The sequence below is a fragment of the Medicago sativa genome, chromosome 2, assembly GCF_051527215.1.
Source record: "Medicago sativa cultivar Bolivia chromosome 2, Bolivia_mono, whole genome shotgun sequence".
In the NCBI taxonomy this organism is placed as follows: domain Eukaryota; kingdom Viridiplantae; phylum Streptophyta; class Magnoliopsida; order Fabales; family Fabaceae; genus Medicago; species Medicago sativa.
In genome coordinates, this window is record NC_140750.1 from 2,294,725 (window position 1) to 2,316,195 (window position 21,471).

The 21,471-nt window shown below is 36.2% G+C and overlaps 1 protein-coding gene and 1 long non-coding RNA gene across 9 annotated transcripts; one reads left to right on the top strand and one right to left on the bottom strand.

The window, feature by feature from the left end:
• Window positions 1-4,268: 4,268 nt before the first annotated feature.
• Window positions 4,269-8,621, bottom strand: LOC146943552 (uncharacterized). Its single transcript, XM_085748767.1, has one exon. The coding sequence runs from the start codon at window positions 7,948-7,950 to the stop codon at window positions 4,288-4,290; it is 3,663 nt and encodes a 1,220-aa protein (XP_085604893.1). The 5' UTR covers window positions 7,951-8,621; the 3' UTR covers window positions 4,269-4,287.
• Window positions 8,622-10,679: 2,058 nt separating this feature from the next.
• On the top strand, window positions 10,680-14,006 carry LOC146943553 (uncharacterized). Of its 8 annotated transcripts, none has more exons than XR_015025606.1 (4): window positions 10,681-11,026; window positions 11,179-13,191; window positions 13,270-13,302; window positions 13,804-14,006. It is a non-coding gene; the product is annotated as an uncharacterized LOC146943553 (long non-coding RNA). The 8 variants fall into 8 exon arrangements; XR_015025605.1 differs by having other exon boundaries at window positions 13,809-14,006; XR_015025608.1 differs by lacking the exon at window positions 13,270-13,302 and having other exon boundaries at window positions 10,680-11,026.
• Window positions 14,007-21,471: the final 7,465 nt, after the last annotated feature.

Genomic DNA, 21,471 nt, shown 5'->3' on the forward strand with positions numbered 1-21,471 from the left:
CCTCTACTTCCTCTACGACCCCAATGAATGGTACAACAATGCTATGGTGGCTCATTCTAAGTTTGCTTTTAAACTTAGACTCTGGAATCATGGCAACGCCATGTTCTGTATTCTTCGAAGCACTCAACACATGTTGGATGCTAATCCAAACATTGAAGAAATGAAACGCCTCCTTACTACTGCTATCAATGCCACTGGCTCTCTGAGTGCAAGGTACTACCTTCTTCTCATCAATGCGCTCTCCATGCCTATGCCAGAAAACATCCTCGAAGACTTCAAAGATCTTGCATGGACACATCGATTGGCAGAATTTCGAAGCGACATTTTGGGAGGAACTTCAACTTATCGATTTCGCTGTCCTTGGTGGAATAGGCCCATGCCTATTTGGCTTACTAGGCGTCGTTTTTGCAACAACTACCACAACTGTGCAGGAGATGGGAGAATTGGAGGCTGGTATTCACTTCTACCTGGGCCAGATCATGACTACTACTTGGTCAATGCTTGCTTCAGGTGTCGTCTCGATACAGAAATTCGCTGGTTTCTCGATCGTTTTGGGATTGTAACTGAATGGTGAAAACCATTTCTAAATGCTTTCTAGACTTTAAGTACTTTGTGTTTTCTTCTGTAATGGTTTTTCCATTTTAAGCATTTCAATGTAACCTGCCCATCAGTTGGCATTTTTAAATTAATGCCAAGTTTTTATTTCGAATCAAATTACTCTTGTGTAATTTTAATTTCTTGTAACATCGGTTTATATTTTTTCAAATATTTACCGTTTATGCGTAGAATTCTCTGATCTTCTTGTAGTTCCTCGATCTCATACGCATTATTCGAAAAAACTCTTAGAATTTTCCATGGTCCTTCCCAACTAGGAGACCATTTTCCTAAACATCGATCCTTTTTATCCATAGGCAAAATAACTTTCCAAACTAAGTCTCCTTGCAGGAATAATTTCGATTTAACTCTTTTGTTATAGGCTTTTGCTATTCTTTCTTTTTGCTTTGTAAGCACTTCTAAAGCCATCAATCTTTCTTCATCAATATCTACTAATTCATCCAACATCATATCCAAATATTGATTTGTTGGAATTTCGATTTGTCTTTGAATTCGAGTAGATTGAAGTAAGATTTCTGTTGGCAATACAGCATCATGGCCATATGTTAATCGAAAAGGAGTAGTATTTATAGATTCTTTAGGAGAAGTTCGAACTGCCCATAAAGCTTCATAAAGAAACTCATGCCATTCTTTGGGTTTTTTCTTTTGGCTAGCTTTTCTTTTGATTATAGTAATCAAATTCTTATTTGCTGCTTCTACCTGACCATTTGCCTGAGCATAATATGGTGTTGAAGTCAACAATTTATATCCCATTTCTTCAGCAAATTTTACCATCTTTCGACCAGTGAATACAGATCCTTGATCTGTAGTAATAGTTTCTGGTATGCCAAATCTATAAACAATAAATTTTTGAATGAAGTTTATAACTTCATCTTGAGTAACATCTTTTAGTGGAACAGCTTCTATCCATTTAGTGAAATAATCTATTCCAACCAAAATATATTTGTAGCCTTTGGATGACTTAGGTTTGATTTCCCCAATTACATCTAAGGCCCATCCTCTGAATGGCCAAGGTTTTACTATTGAATGTAATTCACTAGCTGGTACTTTTTGAATTCCAGCATGTTCTTGACATTCTTTACAACCTTTAGCAAAGTTTATGCAATCTTTTAATATGGTTGGCCAATAAACACCTTGTCGAAACAAAAGCCATTTTATTTTATGGCCTGCTTGATGTGTACCACAAGCACCACTATGAGTATTCGATACAGCCAAATATGCTTCTGCTTCACTAAGGCATTTAAGTAAAACTCCTTCTGGAGTCTTTTTAAATAATTCATTGCCTATTATCACATAACTCAAGGCTCTATATTTGACTTTTCTACAAGTTGTGCCATCTGGATTTTCCAAAAAATTGACTATGGGTTTTCGCCAATCATCATCATCCAAATTGTTAATGACCAAAATTTCAGAAAATTTTGCACTCTGAAGGTATCCTTGAGATGTTTCCATGCCCCCAAGTTTTGGTCTTAACAATTTGTTAGGCACAATGTCCATCGAATTACGCTTTGTTTTAATTTCAATAACCTCTTGCTCTTGTTCCTTCGAAAGTTTGTACCCAGAAGCCAATTGAGCTAAATCATTAGCTTCTTGATTTTCTGCTCTAGGAACATGTTGAACTTCAATTTGAACAAAATGTTTAAGTAATGCATTAACTATAGTGTAATACATTATCAAAGTTTCTTTGAGGCATTTATATTCTTTTGTTATTTGCTTTATTACTAATTCAGAATCACCTCTAATAATTAAACATTTTGCCCCCAGTCCGAGCAAAATCTCTAAACCATTTATTAAGGCTTCATATTCTGCCTCATTATTCAAACAATATTGGCTAATTCGAAATTTATATTTGGTTACCTCATTTGTTGGTGAAACAATAACTATACCTATTCCAGAACCATTTTTATGACTAGACCCATCGAAATACAATGTCCATGGAAATGTTTCGATGCCCCCAGTCACAGGTTCTTCAATGGAATGATCAGCAATAAAATCAGCCACTATTTGGCCTTTCACAGTTTTCAAAGATTGATAAGTTAAAGAATATTCTGTGAGTGCCAAAGCCCATTTACCAACTCTACTATGCAGAATAGGTTTAGATAACATGTGCTTAATAATATCGAAATGGGAATAAACATAAACATCAAAAGGCTTTATATAATGTTTAAGTTTCATACATGAGAAATATAAACAAAGACATAGTTTCTCACTAGGATGATATCTTGTTTCAACATCACTTAAAACTCTACTAAGATAATAAATGGCTCTTTCTATACCATTTTCATCCTCCTGTGCTAACATACTCCCTATAGTTCTTTCAGATGATGCTATATATAACTTCATCTTTTTGTTTTTCAACAAAGGTGAAAGAATAGGAGGATTAGATAAATATGACTTTATGTCTTCAAATGCCTTTTGATGTTCAGGCTCCCATCTAAAAGTTTCCTCTTTCTTTAATCGAAGTAATGACGAGAATGCTTGCGCTCTGCCACTGAGATTAGAGATAAATCTTCTGAGGAAATTTATTTTGCCTAATAAAGACTGCAACTCTTTTTTGGTAGAGGGTGCTTTAGCCTCCATTATAGCTTTAGTCTTATTTTGATTGATTTCGATGCCCTTTTTATGGACAACAAATCCTAAAAAATCACCTGCACAAACACCAAACGCACATTTTAATGGATTCATTTTTAATCCATATTGTCTCATCCTTTCGAATGATAACCGTAAATGTTCTAAGTGTTTGTTTTCAGAAGATGATTTCACAACAATATCATCAATGTAAATTTGCATAAAATCTTCAATAAAATCATGAAACATTGAATTCATTGCTCTTTGATATATAGCACCAGCATTTTTAAGACCAAATGGCATTACTATCCACTCATAACATCCTAATGCCCCTGGGCATCGAAATGCTGTTTTAGAAACATCTTCTTCAGCAATAAATATTTGATTATAACCTGAATAACCATCAAGCATACTCAAATATTCGAAACCTGCTGCAGAATCTACCAACATTTCTGCTACTGGCATAGGATATTCATCTTTGGGAGTAGCGAGATTTAAATCTCTAAAATCAATACAAACTCTTATACTACCATTTTTCTTTTTAACAGGAACTACATTAGCTAACCAATCAACATACCTTGCAGGCCTGATGAAGCCACATTTGAGGAGTCTTTCGATTTCTTCTTTTATTTTTGGTAGAATCTCTGGTGCAAACCTTCTTGGAATTTGCTTCACTGGTTTCTTGTCTGTCCTGATTGGCAATTGCAACTCTACTACCTTTCTACTCAAACCAGGCATCTCATGATAATCCCAAGCAAAGCAATCCTTGTAATTTTTCAAAAGCGCCACAATTCGATCTTTGAAGCTCTTAGGAATCTTTGAACTTATGTATGTTGGTCTTTTTACAGAACCATCTCCTATATCCACTTCTTCAAGAGGATCTTGGGCCTTCATTTTTATTGTAGATCCCATTGGATCTTCTTCAAAACCCAAAGGTTCATCATCATAAATACAATCTAATTTTTTATCATCAATGAGGTCATCAGAATTATTTTCCACTGAAGCATCGAAGACCTCTTCTTCTTTGGCTGTTTCAGCCAAATCGAAGTTCTTCTCGGCTACATAAGCCGTAATCTTTTCCCATATGCTGGGCTCAACCATTGATCACTTATTGATATCCCACCTAGTTGGTGAGATTCCATTTGCTGAACATCCTTGGTCATCAGTGACCCTCTTGTACGAAGTACTTCTTGTCTTCAGCAAATCTTTTTCCTTTACAGGTATCTTCTCATGGCAATCTTCGTTGTTCACCACTACGAAGTCATCGTCGAATGCAGTTTTCCAACGAAAACCCCATTCTGGTGCAAGTTTTACAAAGAATTTTTCTTCTTTAGTCATAGAACTTGATGCATCATTTTCCATGAATGGTGCAATAAATTGAAGCTGTTTGTCAAAGTTCTTTTTGTTGATATCTTGATTATCAACTTCAGCTTTAAAATAATAACTCTGATCAGCCTCAATATTCTCTACCAAACCATCTTTCCTCCAAATCACAATCCTTTGATGCATTGTAGAAGGAACTGCACCTACAGCATGGATCCATTCCCTTCCTAATAATGCATTGAAATTGGCTTTAGAAGGAACTACCAAAAACACAGTTGCTCTGGTTATGCTTCCTACTACCAATTCTAGTTCGATAGCACCAAGAGATTGTCCAGTAGATCCCTCATAATTAGTGAGCACTACATTATGTGGTTTCAAATCACATTCAGAAATACCAAGTTTCCTTAGAAAAGATTGTGGTAAGAGATTAACAGTAGCACCACCATCTACCAACACTTTGTTAATTCCAACACCATTTAATTTAGCTTGAATAAACAAAGGCTTTAAATGAAGCTTCATGCTATCATCAGGTTTCTCGAACACTGCATGTTGATCTTCGATGCAGCCATTATTCATAACATAATAACATAGAGGTCTATGACGAGCCATTTCCTCAGTGAAATCACATTCATCATCATGATTGGCCTTCGAAGATACATCATGTGCATATTCAATTGGTAGTACAGAAACCACACATATAATGTCAAGACTTGGTTCAGAATCTGAAAAAGTAGAAGTTAGAATATCATCATCCCCTTTAGGGATGTTTAAAGCAGAAGATAATGGAGGGAAAATTCTTTCAGTAGCTGGTTTTTTAACCATTTCGAAAACTATTGGTTGTTTTCCCTTACTTTTGTCACCATTAGTGACATCTTTTAAAACTCCTTCCTTTTTCTGGCGTTGAAAACGGCGCCATTGAGTTCTAGTCATAGGATTCTTACCTTTATAGTTATTTTTGTAAGCATACTTGTTAGGATTAGAACTCTCTGGTTGGTCTGGAACTTTGACAGCTCTTTTTACCCATTTTGTTGGTGGTGCTGGAGGCGCAGAATGACCAGTTTTCTTGCCTCCAGAGAAAACCCAAGTATCAATAGGAGACTTCGATGAAGGAACGAACGTCTTCTTATGGTTCTTCATTTGATACTTCTCTGAAGTTTTCATCTTGTAAGGAACACCTCTTTTGTTAAAGCCAAACTTAGAACGGTTCTCGAACCACCCTCCTTTACGTTTTGTTTGAGGTTGATATCCTTCAACTGATTTCGCAGCTTCTTTATCGAACACTGCACTACATCGAGGACAAAGCATAGCATGGGTGTTAGATATTTTACATCGGTTTAAAAAATCAACCAAATCTTCTTCAGCCTTTGGATATGCTTTCTCCATTTCCTTGGCCAATTGATCATCAGTAACCACTGGCTCTTCAATTCGATGGTCCTCAGTAACCATTTCTACATCAATATTATCTGAAATTTCCACCATATTGATAGAAATATCAGCAAACATGGACTCTGCCTTTTTCATAGGATCTCCATCCACTTGTTGTTTTGGTTTTTCTCCGAATTTTAGCCTCCCTTCATCAAGAGCTTTTTGTACAGAATCCCTGAAACGAGTACATCGAGATAGGTTATGACCTAAAAAACCATGGAATTTACAAAATCCTCTTTTCTTCCTTTGTTCCAAAGGAGGTAACTTCATATTAGGTGGCACCAATATTATGCCATCATTAACTAATAGATCAAAAATTTCTTCACTTTTAGTAATATCAAAAGTATAAGTTTTAGAAGGATATTTGTCACTCTTGGGATCTTCAGGATTTTTTCCATTGGATGGCCTCAACATTTTACAAGCATATGGAGGTCCGTCTTTTAATTCTGCCAGGTTTATATCATTGTCTTCAACGATATCTAAACCCCAATCGAATTCGGTTTCACTATCTCCTGTTTCTATATAGGCAATTTTTTCTTTTTTAGAAAATTTGTTATGAGTTCTAGTTTTTTCAGCTTTAAGTCTTTCAACTTGTCGAACTCTGTCTGCCAATTGGGCCATGTCTCTTAAGTACTGGGTATCTAATTTCTTTCGAACAGAATAATCGAGGCCACCAGCAGCCATTTCGACTAATTCATATTCTGGAACAGAAGTAAAACATCTAGCCTTAAGGAGACGAAACCTATTGAGATAATCATCTATTGACTCATGACTTTTACGTCGAACACTGGCCAATTCTTTCAAACTAATCTTAGATTGACCCATGTAAAATTGTTCATGAAAAGCTTTTTCTAATTGGTTCCAACTATAAATTGAATGAGGAGGTAAAGTTGTAAACCAAGTAAAAGCATTTTTTGTCAAAGAACTTGGGAAATATTTCATTCTCAAATTTTCATTTTCTGCAATATTTCCTGCTTCCATGAGAAACCTAGCAATGTGTTCGACAGTAGATTCATCAGTTTCTCCAGCAAATTTGGTAAACTTTGGAATTTTCCAATTTCTAGGCAATTCAGCATCTAAAACATATTCAGACAAAGGAGACACAAAATTTGGTCGACGTAAACCCATATTAAAACCATTTTGGGCTAACAAGGCCTCGACAATACCCGCTATATTATTCTGACCATCGAAATTGTTCCGACGGGCTTGTAAAACCACTTGATCGGCATCCTGGTTTCTATTAACCAAAATGGGTTGCCTTTCAGGTTCTGCCTGAACTTGTGGTCGTACTACTTGTGGTTGGACAATATTTTCATGATTTCGAACCATTGGTTCATCAGCAATTATTTCAATTGCCCTCACATTTCGATTTTGAGGCAATTGGGTATTTTGGATTGGTGGAGCGCCAAAGAAATTGGCAATTCTTTCCATTTGATCAGACAACCGTTGATAACTAGTGTTGGTGTCTCGAATTAAAGGATTTATGACAGTACCAATTTGTTGGGTCATCATATTAATCATATCATGATTAGTTTCTTCCATAGTTTGCCTAATAGCAGCCATAGAAGCGTTGGTTAAATTTTGTTGGGGACTTCTATATGTTGTAGATACCCCAGGACCAAAAAGTTGTGGTAATGAAACATTTAAATTCTCTGAAAACATATTACCACTAGTTTGTAAGCCTTGCATTAATGATGATGGCATACCATATGGCATTGATCTATGATCCCAAACTCCTTGAATAGAAGTATTATTTGGATAATCATGTGAAGTTTGGGTAACCATCGAAGGCATGGCTTGAGAAATTACTGTGGCCATCGAAGGCATGGCCTGAGACGATGTTTGAATGACTGTATTACTAGTTGGAATAGCCTGGGATGTTCTAACATTCCCTGGGGATGAAACATCATCTTCAACCGTCACTTGATCCACATCTTCATTTGAAGATGTTGGATTTGTTTTCTTTTGGTTGTTAGCGCGTGTCATATTAAGAAGCAATTTCTTGTTTCTTAATTGCATACACAACAAAACAAACCAGAATTAAAAGAAACTCTAACAAAAACTATAAACAAAAACACAAACGGTCCCACTGGGCGTGCCAATTTGTTTACGTTGGATTTTCGTAAACAACCGCTGGTTTACAAATGGTAACTTGCAAGATCAACCAGTAAATCTTAGGACATATTGTGTTTGTTCTTGTTGTTAGAAATTCTGCGTTTTTGATGTCAAAAATATAAGAAATATGATAAAAACAATCGAATTCAATCCACTTGAACTCAATCGAACTTAATAAAGTAAAGTGCAAGAACACTTAAAGAACAAAGGGTAAATTGCATTGATTAAACAAAGGTTGGTACACAGATTCATACATTGCAACTTGTGACTCGTTTCTCGCTTCCATACGGATACTTTGAGTATAAGTTTGTATGACGGAATTGTGACCTGTTTTTCCTATGAAAAACTACTATTTATACTAAGTCTAGAAATAACTACACTTCTTTGAAATTCAAACTACAACTGCCACAAGTCGACAGTTTTACTTATTTGAAAACAAACTTAAAATAAAAACTGACTTAAAGAATAACTGTTGATAACCACCTTCGAAAACTGCTTTATCGAAGTCTTCTAGCATCTTCGAACCCATATTTGCTTTCAACACAACACTCTGTTCGAATCTTCTTTAAATCTAGGTCAACTACACTTTGACCACATTTATTACAGCTAGTAAAATATATTGGCTAACAGAGATGTACTCAAGGTTTCAAACCTTAGTTTCTGGGCTACAGATTCTAAAGAAGAGCTATGTTGCTTCTGATCATGTAAGCAAGATACTCAGAAGCTTACCTGCCAGATGGAGACCAAAGGTGACTGCCATTGAGGAAGCTAAAGATTTAAACACTTTAAGTGTCGAAGATCTTGTTAGTTCTCTCAAAGTTCATGAGTTAAGTCTTAATGAACATGAGTCTACTAAGAAGAGTAAATCAATAGCTCTTCCATCCAAAGGCAAGTCATCAAAAGCTCTCAAAGTAGTTGAATCTGAAGAGGAAGAACAGTCAAGTTCAGATTCTGAACCAGATGCTGCTGAAATGGCCATGCTCTCAAACAGACTTCAATATCTGGCCAAGAAGAACAGAAAGTTTCTCTCCAGAAGGGGTAACTCCAGAAGCTCAAAGAAAGAAGATCAGAAGGGATGCTTCAACTGTAAGAAGCCTGGACACTTCATTGCTGAATGCCCTGATCTTCAAAAAGAAAAGTCAAAGGACAAGTCAAAGAGGTCTACATTCAAACCAAGCAAACTCAAGAAGCAGATCAAGCAGAGTTTAATGGCAACCTGGGATGATTTGGGTAGTGAATCTGGATCTGATAAAGAGGAAGCTGATGAAGATGCAAAGGTAGCTGTTGGGTTGGTAGCAACAGCAACTTCAGAAGCTGGATCAGATTCAGACTCAGAAGATGAAAACGAGGTATATTCCAAAATTCCCAGAAATGAACTTGTTGAGTCACTTAAAGAACTTCTTACACATTTTGAAGTAAGAACCAATGAGTTGAAGGATTTAAAAGAAAAATATGCTGATTTGGTACAACAGCAAAAATCAACTCTATTGGATCTGAAAGCTTCTGAACAAGGACTTAGGGGCTTTGACTTCATGTGTAAAACATATGAAGATCAGCTCAGGTTCTTATGTCAGAAGCTACAAGAAAAGTGTAATGAAAAACCTTTAAGTAACCATGAAATTGCTCTTGAAGATTTTATTATATCTGGCATTGACAGAAGCAGAGTGGCTTCTATGATTTATAGCATTTACAAGAACAATGGCAGAGGAATTGGTTTTCCAGAAGTGAAACTTGAGAAAACCAATCTAAAATCTTGTTGTGAATGCATCAAGGAAGGTCTGAAAACATTCTTTGTACCAGAAGGGGCTGAATTGGAAACTGTTGTTCAATCAGAACCTGAAGCTTCTAGTTCTAAGGCTAAGGTTACTTCAAATCCAAAGAACTCTAAGTCAAAGGCTATGATCAAATCTGATTCCAAGACCTCAAAGGTCAGGATCCTGAAAAGATCAGAACCTATTCCTCAGAGTCTGGTGAAACCAAAATCTGGGGTTCTGAAGTCTAAGTTTCAGAAGAAGACAGTTGCTGCTTCTGAAGTACCAAAACCTAAGGTGATGGTTAATCAGAAGCAACCCAACTCACAGCACAAGGTACAAGAAGTGAAGAGTAAAGCCTTAAGTACTAACCTTCCAGGACCCATAGAACAATGGGTACCTAAATCTAAAAATGTCAATGATGCAGGTATGTCTAAGAGCAGTGCCAAAGCAAAGATCATGGTACCTAGACAGCGGTTGCTCAAGACACATGACAGGAGACAAGTCCATGTTCCTCAGCCTAACAATGAAAGAGGGAGGCACTACAAAAAAACGCGTTAATTCTGGCGGTTTTGTACCGGCGGTCACTGTAAACCGCCACTATATCCGGTGTATTGCGGCAGTTTTTCTAGCCGCCGCTTTATACAGTACATTACGGCGGTTTTAACTGCCAGTATTAACAAAATTTAATGGCACAATTTTTATTGTATATTGAGGCATTTTAAACTGCCGCTATTAGCCTTTTTAATTTTTCAACTGAACATCATTGGCGCACTAACTTCCCTCTTATTTTTTCCCAATTTTTTAGGCGCACTAACTTCCCTCTTTTTTCCCCAATTTTTTTAGAAAATTCATCCATATTTTTCTTTTTAACATAAAATAAAATATTTTATAACAAAACATCAAAACCTTCTCACCGATTCCAAACCTTCTCCAAGCTTCCAAAGTTCCAAACCTTTTCCATCACTACAAAAACACCATGCTTTTCACCACATCCTAATCTTCAAACCTTCAATCCCTTCGATTCCTTCCATCAATCTTCGATTCCTTCCTGAATCTTCAAACCATGTTTTTCAATTGATTCCAAAAAACCCTCAAACACCCAAACTCATTCGATTCCCTCAAACCTCTAGTTCCCTAATCTTCAACCGATTTCAAAAACCTCAAACACCCAAACCTATCAATTCCATCTGTGGTCCCTGTCGAACTCTTCTCTCAACATGGTGATGGTGAGTATGAAGTTTGCTTAATCTGAAATACCCAAACCCTCATCTCTGTATTATTCTTGATTTGAGTTCAGTTTTGATTATAAGATTGAAGATTTACTGCTGTTGTGAATTTTTTTTCGTTTTTGATTTTTTTGTTTTTGTTTTGTTGGTAGAAAAACTGAGGTTTGTGAAAAGAAACAAGCGGATCTACTGTTATTTGAGGTGGTTTGCTGCGACCCATCACTGTTATCACTGTTATTTGGTGAGGATATGAGTTATTTAAATTTCTTGTTTTGTTTGAGTTATTTCTTAAAAACCATATCAGGAATAATGCATTTTTTTTAAATAATGTTGAATGGTACTGATACGGTGCATACGAAATTTCAAGACTGATTTGATTTCTCCTATGTACCATATACCTATTTTGTCGGTTTCTAAGAAATAAATAAGTTGATTTCTCCTGTGTACCTACTTTGCTTTGAAAATATTTTAACATCCTGGTAATGATGTAACTTGGAATGTGTAAACCATTATTCTAGATTTATTTTCAATCACTAAGTTTTCAAAAAATAATGAAGCATGCTTCTGTTGTAAGTGGTTTCTATAACACAAAGATTGTATTAATTAGAATATATCAACCTCAATGTGTTTAACTTTTTTTTTTCTCTCCTAAGGTTTCATTATTCAATGTATATTTCTTACTCTCGCAAAGAGTATTATAGGTATGTGGGTGTTCAGATAACAATTTTCAATCCAAATATTGTTTTGTACTTTAATAGTGTCTAGTGGTCAGATAGTGTGACCTTTATTGGGTCAGTGACATGGTAATGGAACTTATGTTTACCCTGGAGGTTGAAGATCATGCCTACAGAAACACTGTAAATACCAAATTTTAGCAGCCCTCACATGCTTACATACAATAATATACCATAAACTGCAGATCTCCACCAGATACGGTACATCATTTTCTTTTTATGATTTTTTTTGTTTGCTTATTCAGTTAAACCTGAAAGATTATCAGTTTTGAGATTCTGGGCTGTGCAATATTTTGGGTTTTCATGTTGCTTTTTGTTGTTTTGAATTTTAACATTTATATTCTAAATGTGTGGTATTCTTTTCATTTTGGAAATAAGGCCTTCTCAATTAAAACTTGGGTTATATGTTTACTTTGTACTAACTTTGAATTGTATGTTATTTTTTATATTTTTGGGTTTTGCATATCTGAAAGCACCAGTATTTATTTTATGTATTGGGGTTTGGCAATTGTGAATGGACTGTTTTATGTTTGACATGTATTATACTTTCTGTACGGTTATGAATCTTAATTATGGTTTATTGGTTTCAGATTTCAATAGCACTATTGACCTTTTGTCCACTTTATTTGCAATTCTTCCTAGCTGAAATTGTGAAATGGACTTCAACAATGAACAAAGAGTTAGGCTTCTGTACTAGAGTTTTTTATGTTCTTAACTGAAGATACAAATCTATAATGAATGCCGCGGAAATAGTAATCTTCAGGTTGATTTCTCATGTTAAGTATCAATACTTTTTTGAACTTGTATTGATGAATCCTAAACACTTATATTAGTTCTGTTATTTCTTATTTTCAAAGCTTGTACTTAATTGAGTAATTTCTTTTACCTTAATTCCATAGTTTAATTAACAGTCTCATAATTCATACGCAGTACTATTTGAAAATTGTTTTTGGCTTTAACAAAAATCAGTTCTCGGAACATCTGATGATGGTCGAAATTGGTTCAATCTTTTCTTTTGTATAACAATTCTCAGAAGAAATTTCTTCCTTTGATCCTTCCATACTAATGATTGTAATGATTATAGTTAAAGAAAGCTAGCTAGTTTGTTCTGCCATTCTTCTTTATAAGGATAAGTGTGTATAACAGAATTTTCTCATAATAAATCTAGGTTGAATTGAATGTGTCTTTCTTTCCATAATCATATTGGTCTCTATTTCTTTGCTCTATATCAGTTTTTTCATTTCTATAACTTTAGAGTTTAATCTGACTTCTTTTGATGTTTGATAAGCTGGTTATGGTTAGGTTGAGTTTCTAGTTTGAAGTACCTACTATAATAAGCTGGCTTTCTAGATTGTGTTGCTTCCAATACTTAATACTTTGGTTGGAGAGAAAGTGATTCTTTGCTCAGCCTCACTTGCATCAACAACATATGTAAGTTATCTTTCTTTTACTTCTTATTACATGCTTCCTAATATCTATAAGCTCTTTTCATAATATATTTTGGTGTAGGCTTGGCTTTCTGGATTAGCATGGGCACCTTGGGTAAAATTGATAACTTTCTATATCAAGTTTTACTTTTACTATGCATCATGTACTTTTACAGTGCCCTTATACAAATTTATATGCTTATATGGCTTGCTTAAAATTTCATTACCTGCATTTCCATGATAAAAGTTCACTATTGTAGGTACCATACTTAGGTGGGTCATTTGGCATTATCTATTTCCTTGAGAAACCTGATATGCATGTTAGATTAGCTTTCCTCATATTGTTATAGTTAGAATCAATTGTCCTGACTCCTGATATTGATAAAAGTTCACTATGTGTTATTTATTACCATCCTGTTATATAATCTATATAGTTTTGCATCTCTTTCCTTTTGGGGAGTTATTGATAGAAAGACAATTGATCAATGAGAGGCTGATTTTGAAACTCTAGTTCCTCTTTTAATACATTGTTTTTTATCAAGTTGCTATTGTTGTTTTGTGAAATAGCATTATGTGAACCTTATTTGATCCATATGTATGTGTTTGCATGTACAAGAGAAGTTGGAGATCATAAAATTAGGGGAATGAGGAGGACCACACATACATGGAAGAGATCAGAGATAAACTCTACAACATAATTAAAGAGCTTAAGTTTATTTTATAAACGTTCACGAGTTTGTTGGACTGTGTTACACATTGTAATATTACAATTTATGTATAAAAATACTTTATACTATTTCTAATAATTGTTATTTAGGTGATTTGTTCAGGTTTTTAATTTTTTTTTTTTTAAAAAAAGGCAATTGTGGCGGCTCAAACTGCCACTATTTGTAATTTTTTTTTTAATTCTAAAATGGCTATTACGGCAGTTCAAAGTGCCACTATGCACACTTTTTTTGTTGTGAATTGTGTATATTCCGGCGGTTCAAACCGCCGTATTAACCAACCAATTAGCCGCCATTATATTCAATGTGTATTGCGGCAGTCTGCATGGCGGTCCGTATTAAACTGCCATTTTAAACTTTGTGGCAGGAAAAATTTCGGCAGTTTTGAAACCGCCAGTCTGGTATATAGTGGCGGCTAAAACTGCCGCAATATGCGATTTTTAGCCGCCGCAATTCACGTGATTTTTTGTAGTGAGGAAATGTGAAATTTGGAGGCAACCAGTCAGGCAAGATCATAGGTACAGGAACTATTGGTAATTCCTCTACCTCAATTAATAATGTATGGTTGGTAGATGGTCTTGAACATAACCTTTTGAGCATTAGTCAATTTTGTGATAATGGTTATGATGTGCTTTTTGAAAAACCCAACTGTACAGTAATCAACAAGGAAGACAAATCCATTGTGTTCAAGGGAAAGAGAATTGACAATGTCTATAAAATCAATTTTTCTGAACTGGCTGATCAGAAGGTGGTTTGCCTACTATCAGTGAATGATAAGAAATGGATGTGGCACAGAAGGTTGGGACATGCTAACTGGAGGTTAATCTCTAAGCTTAGTAAGTTACAACTTGTGAAAGGGCTACCAGACATTGACTATCATTCAGATGCACTCTGTGGTGCATGTCAGAGAGGGAAAATTGTGAAATCATCTTTTAAAACCAAAGACATTGTTTCAACCTCAAGACCTTTAGAATTACTCCATATTGATTTATTTGGACCAGTGAGTACTGCATCCTTATATGGAAGTAGATATGGATTAGTCATTGTTGATGATTACAGCAGATGGACTTGGGTGAAATTCATAAAGAGTAAAGATGTTGCGTGTGATGTATTCAGTAGCTTCTGCACTCAAATTCAATCTGAAAAAGAATCAAAAATTTTGAAAGTCAGAAGTGATCATGGTGGAGAATTTGAAAATGAGCCATTTGAAGCTTTTTGTGAAAAACATGGAATTTTCCATGAATTCTCTTCTCCTAGAACACCACAACAAAATGGGGTTGTAGAGAGAAAGAATAGAACTTTACAAGAAATGGCCAGAACCATGATTCATGAAAACAATTTACCAAAACATTTTTGGGCAGAAGCAGTGAATACAGCATGCTATGTTCAAAACAGGATCTATATTAGACCTATTTTGGAGAAAACAGCATATGAACTCTTTAAAGGAAGAAAACCCAATATCTCTTACTTTCATCAATTTGGATGTACATGTTACATTCTGAACAACAAGCTCTACCTAAAGAAATTTGATGTCAAGGCCCAAAGAGGAATCTTTTTAGGTTACTCTGAAAGGTCAAAGGCATACAGAGTGTATAATTCAGAAACACTTTGTGTTGAAGAATCTATGCACGTTAAATTTGATGACAAGGAGCTTGAAGATAAAACTTCAAAGCAAGGTGAAAGTTTTGCAGAGATACAGGTTCCTGAAGCTACTCAAGAACCTGATCAGATAGCTGAATCTGAAGATAGTCCAGAAGCTGAACCCACATCAGAAGCGCAAGATAAAGCTGCTTCTGATGAAGCACAAGATGGCTCACATCAAGCAGATCCACCCAGAAACACATTCAAACACAAGTCTTCACATCCTGAGGAGCTAATCATTGGAAACAAAGATAGTCCAAGAAGAACAAGATCATATTTCAGACAAGAGGAGTCAATGATTGGACTAATCTCAATGATTGAACCTACAACAGTTGATGAAGCACTTTCAGATGATGGATGGATCCTAGCTATGCAAGAAGAGTTGAATCAATTTCAAAGAAATGATGTGTGGGATCTGGTACCCAAACCTCAGCACAAGAACATTATTGGAACAAAATGGGTATTCAGAAACAAGCTGAATGAGCAAGGTGAAGTAACAAGAAACAAAGCCAGGCTTGTTGCACAAGGGTATAGTCAACAAGAAGGCATTGATTACACTGAAACGTTTGCTCCAGTTGCAAGATTGGAAGCAATTAGGTTACTTCTTTCCTATGCAGTTAATCATGGCATAATATTATATCAAATGGATGTCAAGGGTGCATTTCTAAATGGTGTCATAGAAGAAGAAGTGTATGTCAAGCAACCTCCTGGATTTGAGGATATTAAATATCTTGACCATGTTTTTAAACTGAAGAAATCACTATATGGCTTGAAACAAGCTCCCAGAGCTTGGTATGATAGACTAAGTAATTTCTTAATCAAAAATGATTTTAAAAGAGGACAGGTTGATACTACACTCTTCAGAAGGACCCTTGAGAAAGATATTCTTGTTGTGCAAATATATGTTGATGATATAATATTTGGTTCTACTAATGCATCTCTTTGCAAGGAATTTTCTGAGTTAATGCAGGATGAATTTGAAATGAGCATGATGGGAGAGCTGAAGTTCTTCCTGGGCATTCAAATCAATCAATGCAAAGATGGAGTCTATGTTCATCAATCAAAGTACACAAAGGAGCTTCTGAAGAAGTTCAAACTTGAAGATTGTAAAGTGATGAACACTCCAATGCACCCTACATGCACCTTAAGCAAAGAAGATGAATGAGCTAAAGTAGATCAGAAGCTGTATAGAGGTATGATTGGTTCTTTGTTATACCTTACTGCATCTAGGCCAGATATTTTATTCAGTGTATGCTTGTGTGCAAGATTCCAATCAGATCCTAGAGAATCTCATATGACTGCTGTCAAGAGAATCTTCAGGTATTTGAAAGGAACAACTAATCTTGGACTCCTTTATAGGAAATCCTTAGATTATAAGCTAATTGGATTCTGTGATGCTGATTATGCTGGTGATAGGATTGAAAGAAAGTCAACCAGTGGCAATTGTCAATTTCTGGGTGATAATCTTATATCCTGGGCTAGCAAAAGACAAACAACTATTGCTATGTCTACAGCAGAAGCAGAATACATTTCAGCTGCAAGTTGTTGTACACAACTACTTTGGATGAAACATCAGTTGGAAGATTATCAGATAACTGCTAACAGTATTCCCATTTATTGTGATAATACTGCTGCTATTTGTTTGTCTAAAAATCCAATTTTGCATTCAAGAGCGAAGCACATTGAAATCAAACACCATTTTATCAGAGATTATGTTCAAAAAGGAATTTTAGATATACAATTCATTGATACTGAAAATCAATGGGCTGATATATTTACTAAGCCTTTAACTGTTGAAAGATTTGATTTTATAAAGAAAAATTTGAACATGCACTTTGTATCTGATTAAATGCTTGCTTGCTCCTGAATAGGATTTTAGGTTCTGAAGTTAGTTCAGAAGCGGTAGTCCATCAGAAGCTCTTTATTGAGGTTCTGAGGAAAACTCGCTTCTGATGATGACGTCAGCATCTGAAGTCCAGAAGCTGGATTTGTTGCTTCTGAATAGTTGAATTAGTGGAAACGTTGGAAGTTACCTTTTAAAAAAAAAAAAGTAACTTCTGACCCACTAAATTGGTAGTTACTCTGTGAACTTCTTACGTGGCCTGTATGTGTTGGTGTATAACTAAAAGGGCAATGATGATTTAATAGCTTTGAAAGTACTTTTCACGCGCCCCCAATTTTTGTCATTAATGTTATGTTTGTTTGTCTCTTTTGAATTGCAATCGTTTTACTTTTAACACTTTGTCAATTCACACACTACTCACTCACAACAAACACATTTGCTCTCAAACCTCTTGCGAAGTAAGCGCATTCTTCTCAACCTTAGAACCCTAAAATCTTCATCTTCTTCAAATCTTCGTCAATCATCAAATGGCATCATCAAGCTCGCAACGAAAAGTTTCAGAATCTACATCAAACAAGCAAAGCGTATCAGAATCTGGGTCCATCTACAAAGAGAAGACTATGGATATTCCATGGGAATCCTTAGTAGTTCAAGTAGAGTCACCGGTGGATTTTGCTTCACTCAAGAAGTATGAAGTAAACATGGAAGGATTGATAGAGACTCAGATGTTGTCTGAGTATTTCAAGATGCTAAATGGGCCAACATACGTGAACTTGGTCAAGGACTTTTGGTTAAAAGCTGAAGTGTACAATGAAAAGCCTGCAAAAGTCGTAAGCAAACAAGCTGGGTCAAAGAAAGGGAAAATGATCATGGATATGAATCCTACATCATTTGATAGCTTAGAAATAAGGTCTGAAGTGATGGGCATTCCTATAACCATCACTGAGGACGTTATAGCTAAAGCTTGTAGGATGGATGCAGAGGGAAGATTCCAAGAAATAGTCAGGAAGGAAGATGTCCTGCTACAAGGTTACTACAACACTCTTTTGGGTGGGAAGAAAGATGCAAAGCCTTCTGAAATGGAGATTCACAACAGGATGTTGGTGAAATTCAGTAATGATTGCTTCTTTCAAAGAGCAGGAGGATCTGACCAACCCAACAATCAACAGAAGCTAGCAATTTACTTCATGGCTATTCTGGAAAAGATAAACTTCCCAAGATATGTAATGGATCATCTCTGCTGGGCCATAAATGAAAGCACTATCAGAGGAAGAAAACAAGTACCCTATGGAAGATTGCTGTCTGAAATCTTTTATCAAGGAAGGGTGCTGGAGTTCTTAAAAAGGACAAGGAGTGCTTCTGATAGATGTTTCGAAGTCTCTACTGCTGAAAGGACTATCAGTAGCAGGAGCTTATGCTCTATGAAGTTCATCAAAGAAGCCCCTAAAGATGAAAAGTGGTTAGAGATGACAACTGCTGAAACTGAGATAATCAGGGACTTTCCTCCCATCTTTAAGGAAAGTGACTCTGATTTCCTAGTTCAATCAGTAGCTGAGTACGTCTTGGAGGAAGATGCGAGGTCTCAGGAGGAAGCTGCTCTTGCTAAAGGGAAAGGCAAGAAGGCCAAAGCAGTTGCTGTGTCAGAAGCTGCTGTTTCTGATGCACCTAAAGGGAAAAGGGCCAGAACTAGTTCTGAATCTGATGCTGCTCCTACTAAAGGAAAGAAGGCCAGAACTAGTACTGAGTCAGAAGCTGCTAAACCTGTTTCTATCAAGGAAAAAGGAAAGATGCAGAAGGTTGGTGCTGCCTCTATTCCTCAGAAAAGAAGAAAAGGTAAGGCAGATTTGGTAATCACCCAAGAGCAGCTGGAGGAAGCTCTTGAAGAAATGGAGAAAGAAGAGGCTGATCCCAAGCTGAAGAAGAAGAAGGCTCCCCTTCAACTTGTGAGTCCTATGGTTGAGATGACTCCAATAAGGAAAAGGATGGCAGATGAACGTGCTTCTGATCTTATATCAGACAGAAAGGAACAAAAAGCACAATACATTCATCAAAGAAATGAAAAGATCAAGGCCTTGGGATTGGAAGATTGTGATAGGTTCTACAAAGATAAATTGGCTGAAGTAAGAGCCATTGCTGGTAAGCCTACTGAAGACAATGAGGAAGACGATATGATGCTCATTTTTGAAAATGCTCCAGAAGAGGGAACTTCCGAAGTAGTTCCTCAAGCTGCTGATCCACAAAAGATCACTTCTGAAGCTGGCCCTGCAGATCAGGTAATTCAGATTCCAGTCACCTCTCTCCCCATTTCACCCTCTTCACCATCAGCACCTGAACCAATAGAAGACACTTCTGTCTTAGACAATCTTGCTCTCCACTACTCAGGTGAGTTACCTTTAGACAAATTTACCTCAGAAAAGGCCTCTGAAGCAACTCCAGAAGCAGCTGCTTCTGAAAATGTTGTTTCAGAAAACCCCCATCAACAAACATCGGAACCACATAAACCCACAACACCTCCACAATCACCAACAGCTACCATTGACCCCCAACTCAACACTCATACATCAACTTCACCACAACAACCACCAACTGAAACTGAATTTCAACCTTTACCTGAACACTCCCCAGAACCAACTCCCATGGATGTTGACATCTCTCTAGTCAATGTTCAAGCCTCAACCACTACCACTCACATTGCCTCTGACCAGCCTTCATCTTCAAACACACAAACACACTTTACCATTCCAGTTCCTAACCCTGTTCAAGATTTGGAAATCAGTGATTCTGATCTTGAAATCCTTGAACAATCACCCTCAAACATCTTGGAATCTGGATATATTACTTCTGAGCTTCTGACAATCCTTAGTCAATTGCATAATCTTGTGGATCAACGAAGGACAATTGATCTCACAAGTGCATATGAAGACTCCTGGGCATCACTTCAGAACCGGGCAACTGAGCTAATTGAAAGCTTAAGGGCTAAGTGCATCAGAAGCAAGGAAGCTTCTGTCAGGAAGTTAATGGAGCATCTGAATCAGAGTATCAGAGTAAGAAGTTCTACACTGCTCCTGGCAAACCAGCCTTTCTTCTCAGAAACGGACTACTTGACCAGAGAAGCCAGGTTGTGTAAGCTTCTGAAGAAACAGATGGCACAGCAGCAGCAAGAAGCCAGAGAAAGGGAACAAGCTCTTCTCCAGAGGCAACAACAGCTTGAAGAAATGTTGCAGAAGAAAATTGAAGAAATGGAGGAGATGAAGAAACAACAACAAACCAACCCTTAGTTGCACACCTTAGTGTTATCTTTTGTTTGTTGTTTGTTTTAAATTCTTAGTCCTTGTTTCTGAAACCATCTTGTTTTACTTTTCTATGCTTCTGAATGCTTACTGCTTCTGACTGTTTAGCTGCTTCTGATTTTTTAGATATTCATGTTCATATATTTTTTGATCTGATTAAATTCTTGTATACTCTCTTTTGTTTGAGTTTTTCTCAAATCTTTTTGTCTTTTATGCTTATTTTTTACCTTTTTTTTGATAATGACAAAAGGGGGAGTATATGTGACAAGTATTTAAAGGCTCTGAGCCCCATTAATGGCATTTGAAATTTTTGAAAAACTTCTATCATTTTTTTTACCTTATTGGTATAAGCTATGAACGAACGAAGAAGTATCAAAATTCAAGTAAAATTAATTGAACCATTCTTCTTATCTATAAGTTAATTCTGAATGAGTGTATATGTGTTTAACAATGAACCTTAAAAAGTTTTGATGATAACAAGGTATTAAAAATTGTAAATTGGACTAGCTAATATTTGTTCAAGTGTACAGGACCATAATTATAAAGTTACATCATCATTGGTTCTGAATGAGCAAATAAAGAGCAAAGGAAATGAAGCTTAGATGATTCTGAAGGCAAAGCGCTCCTGAAGTCAAGCTGCTCCTGAAGAAATAGCGCTCCTGAAGAATAGTGCTTCTGAAGACAAGAGGTCCAGAAGCCACATCATCAGAAGCTGCGTCACCAGAAGCTGCAGAAATCATATCATCAGAAGCTGCATCATCAGAAGCTGCCTCATCAGAAGCTAT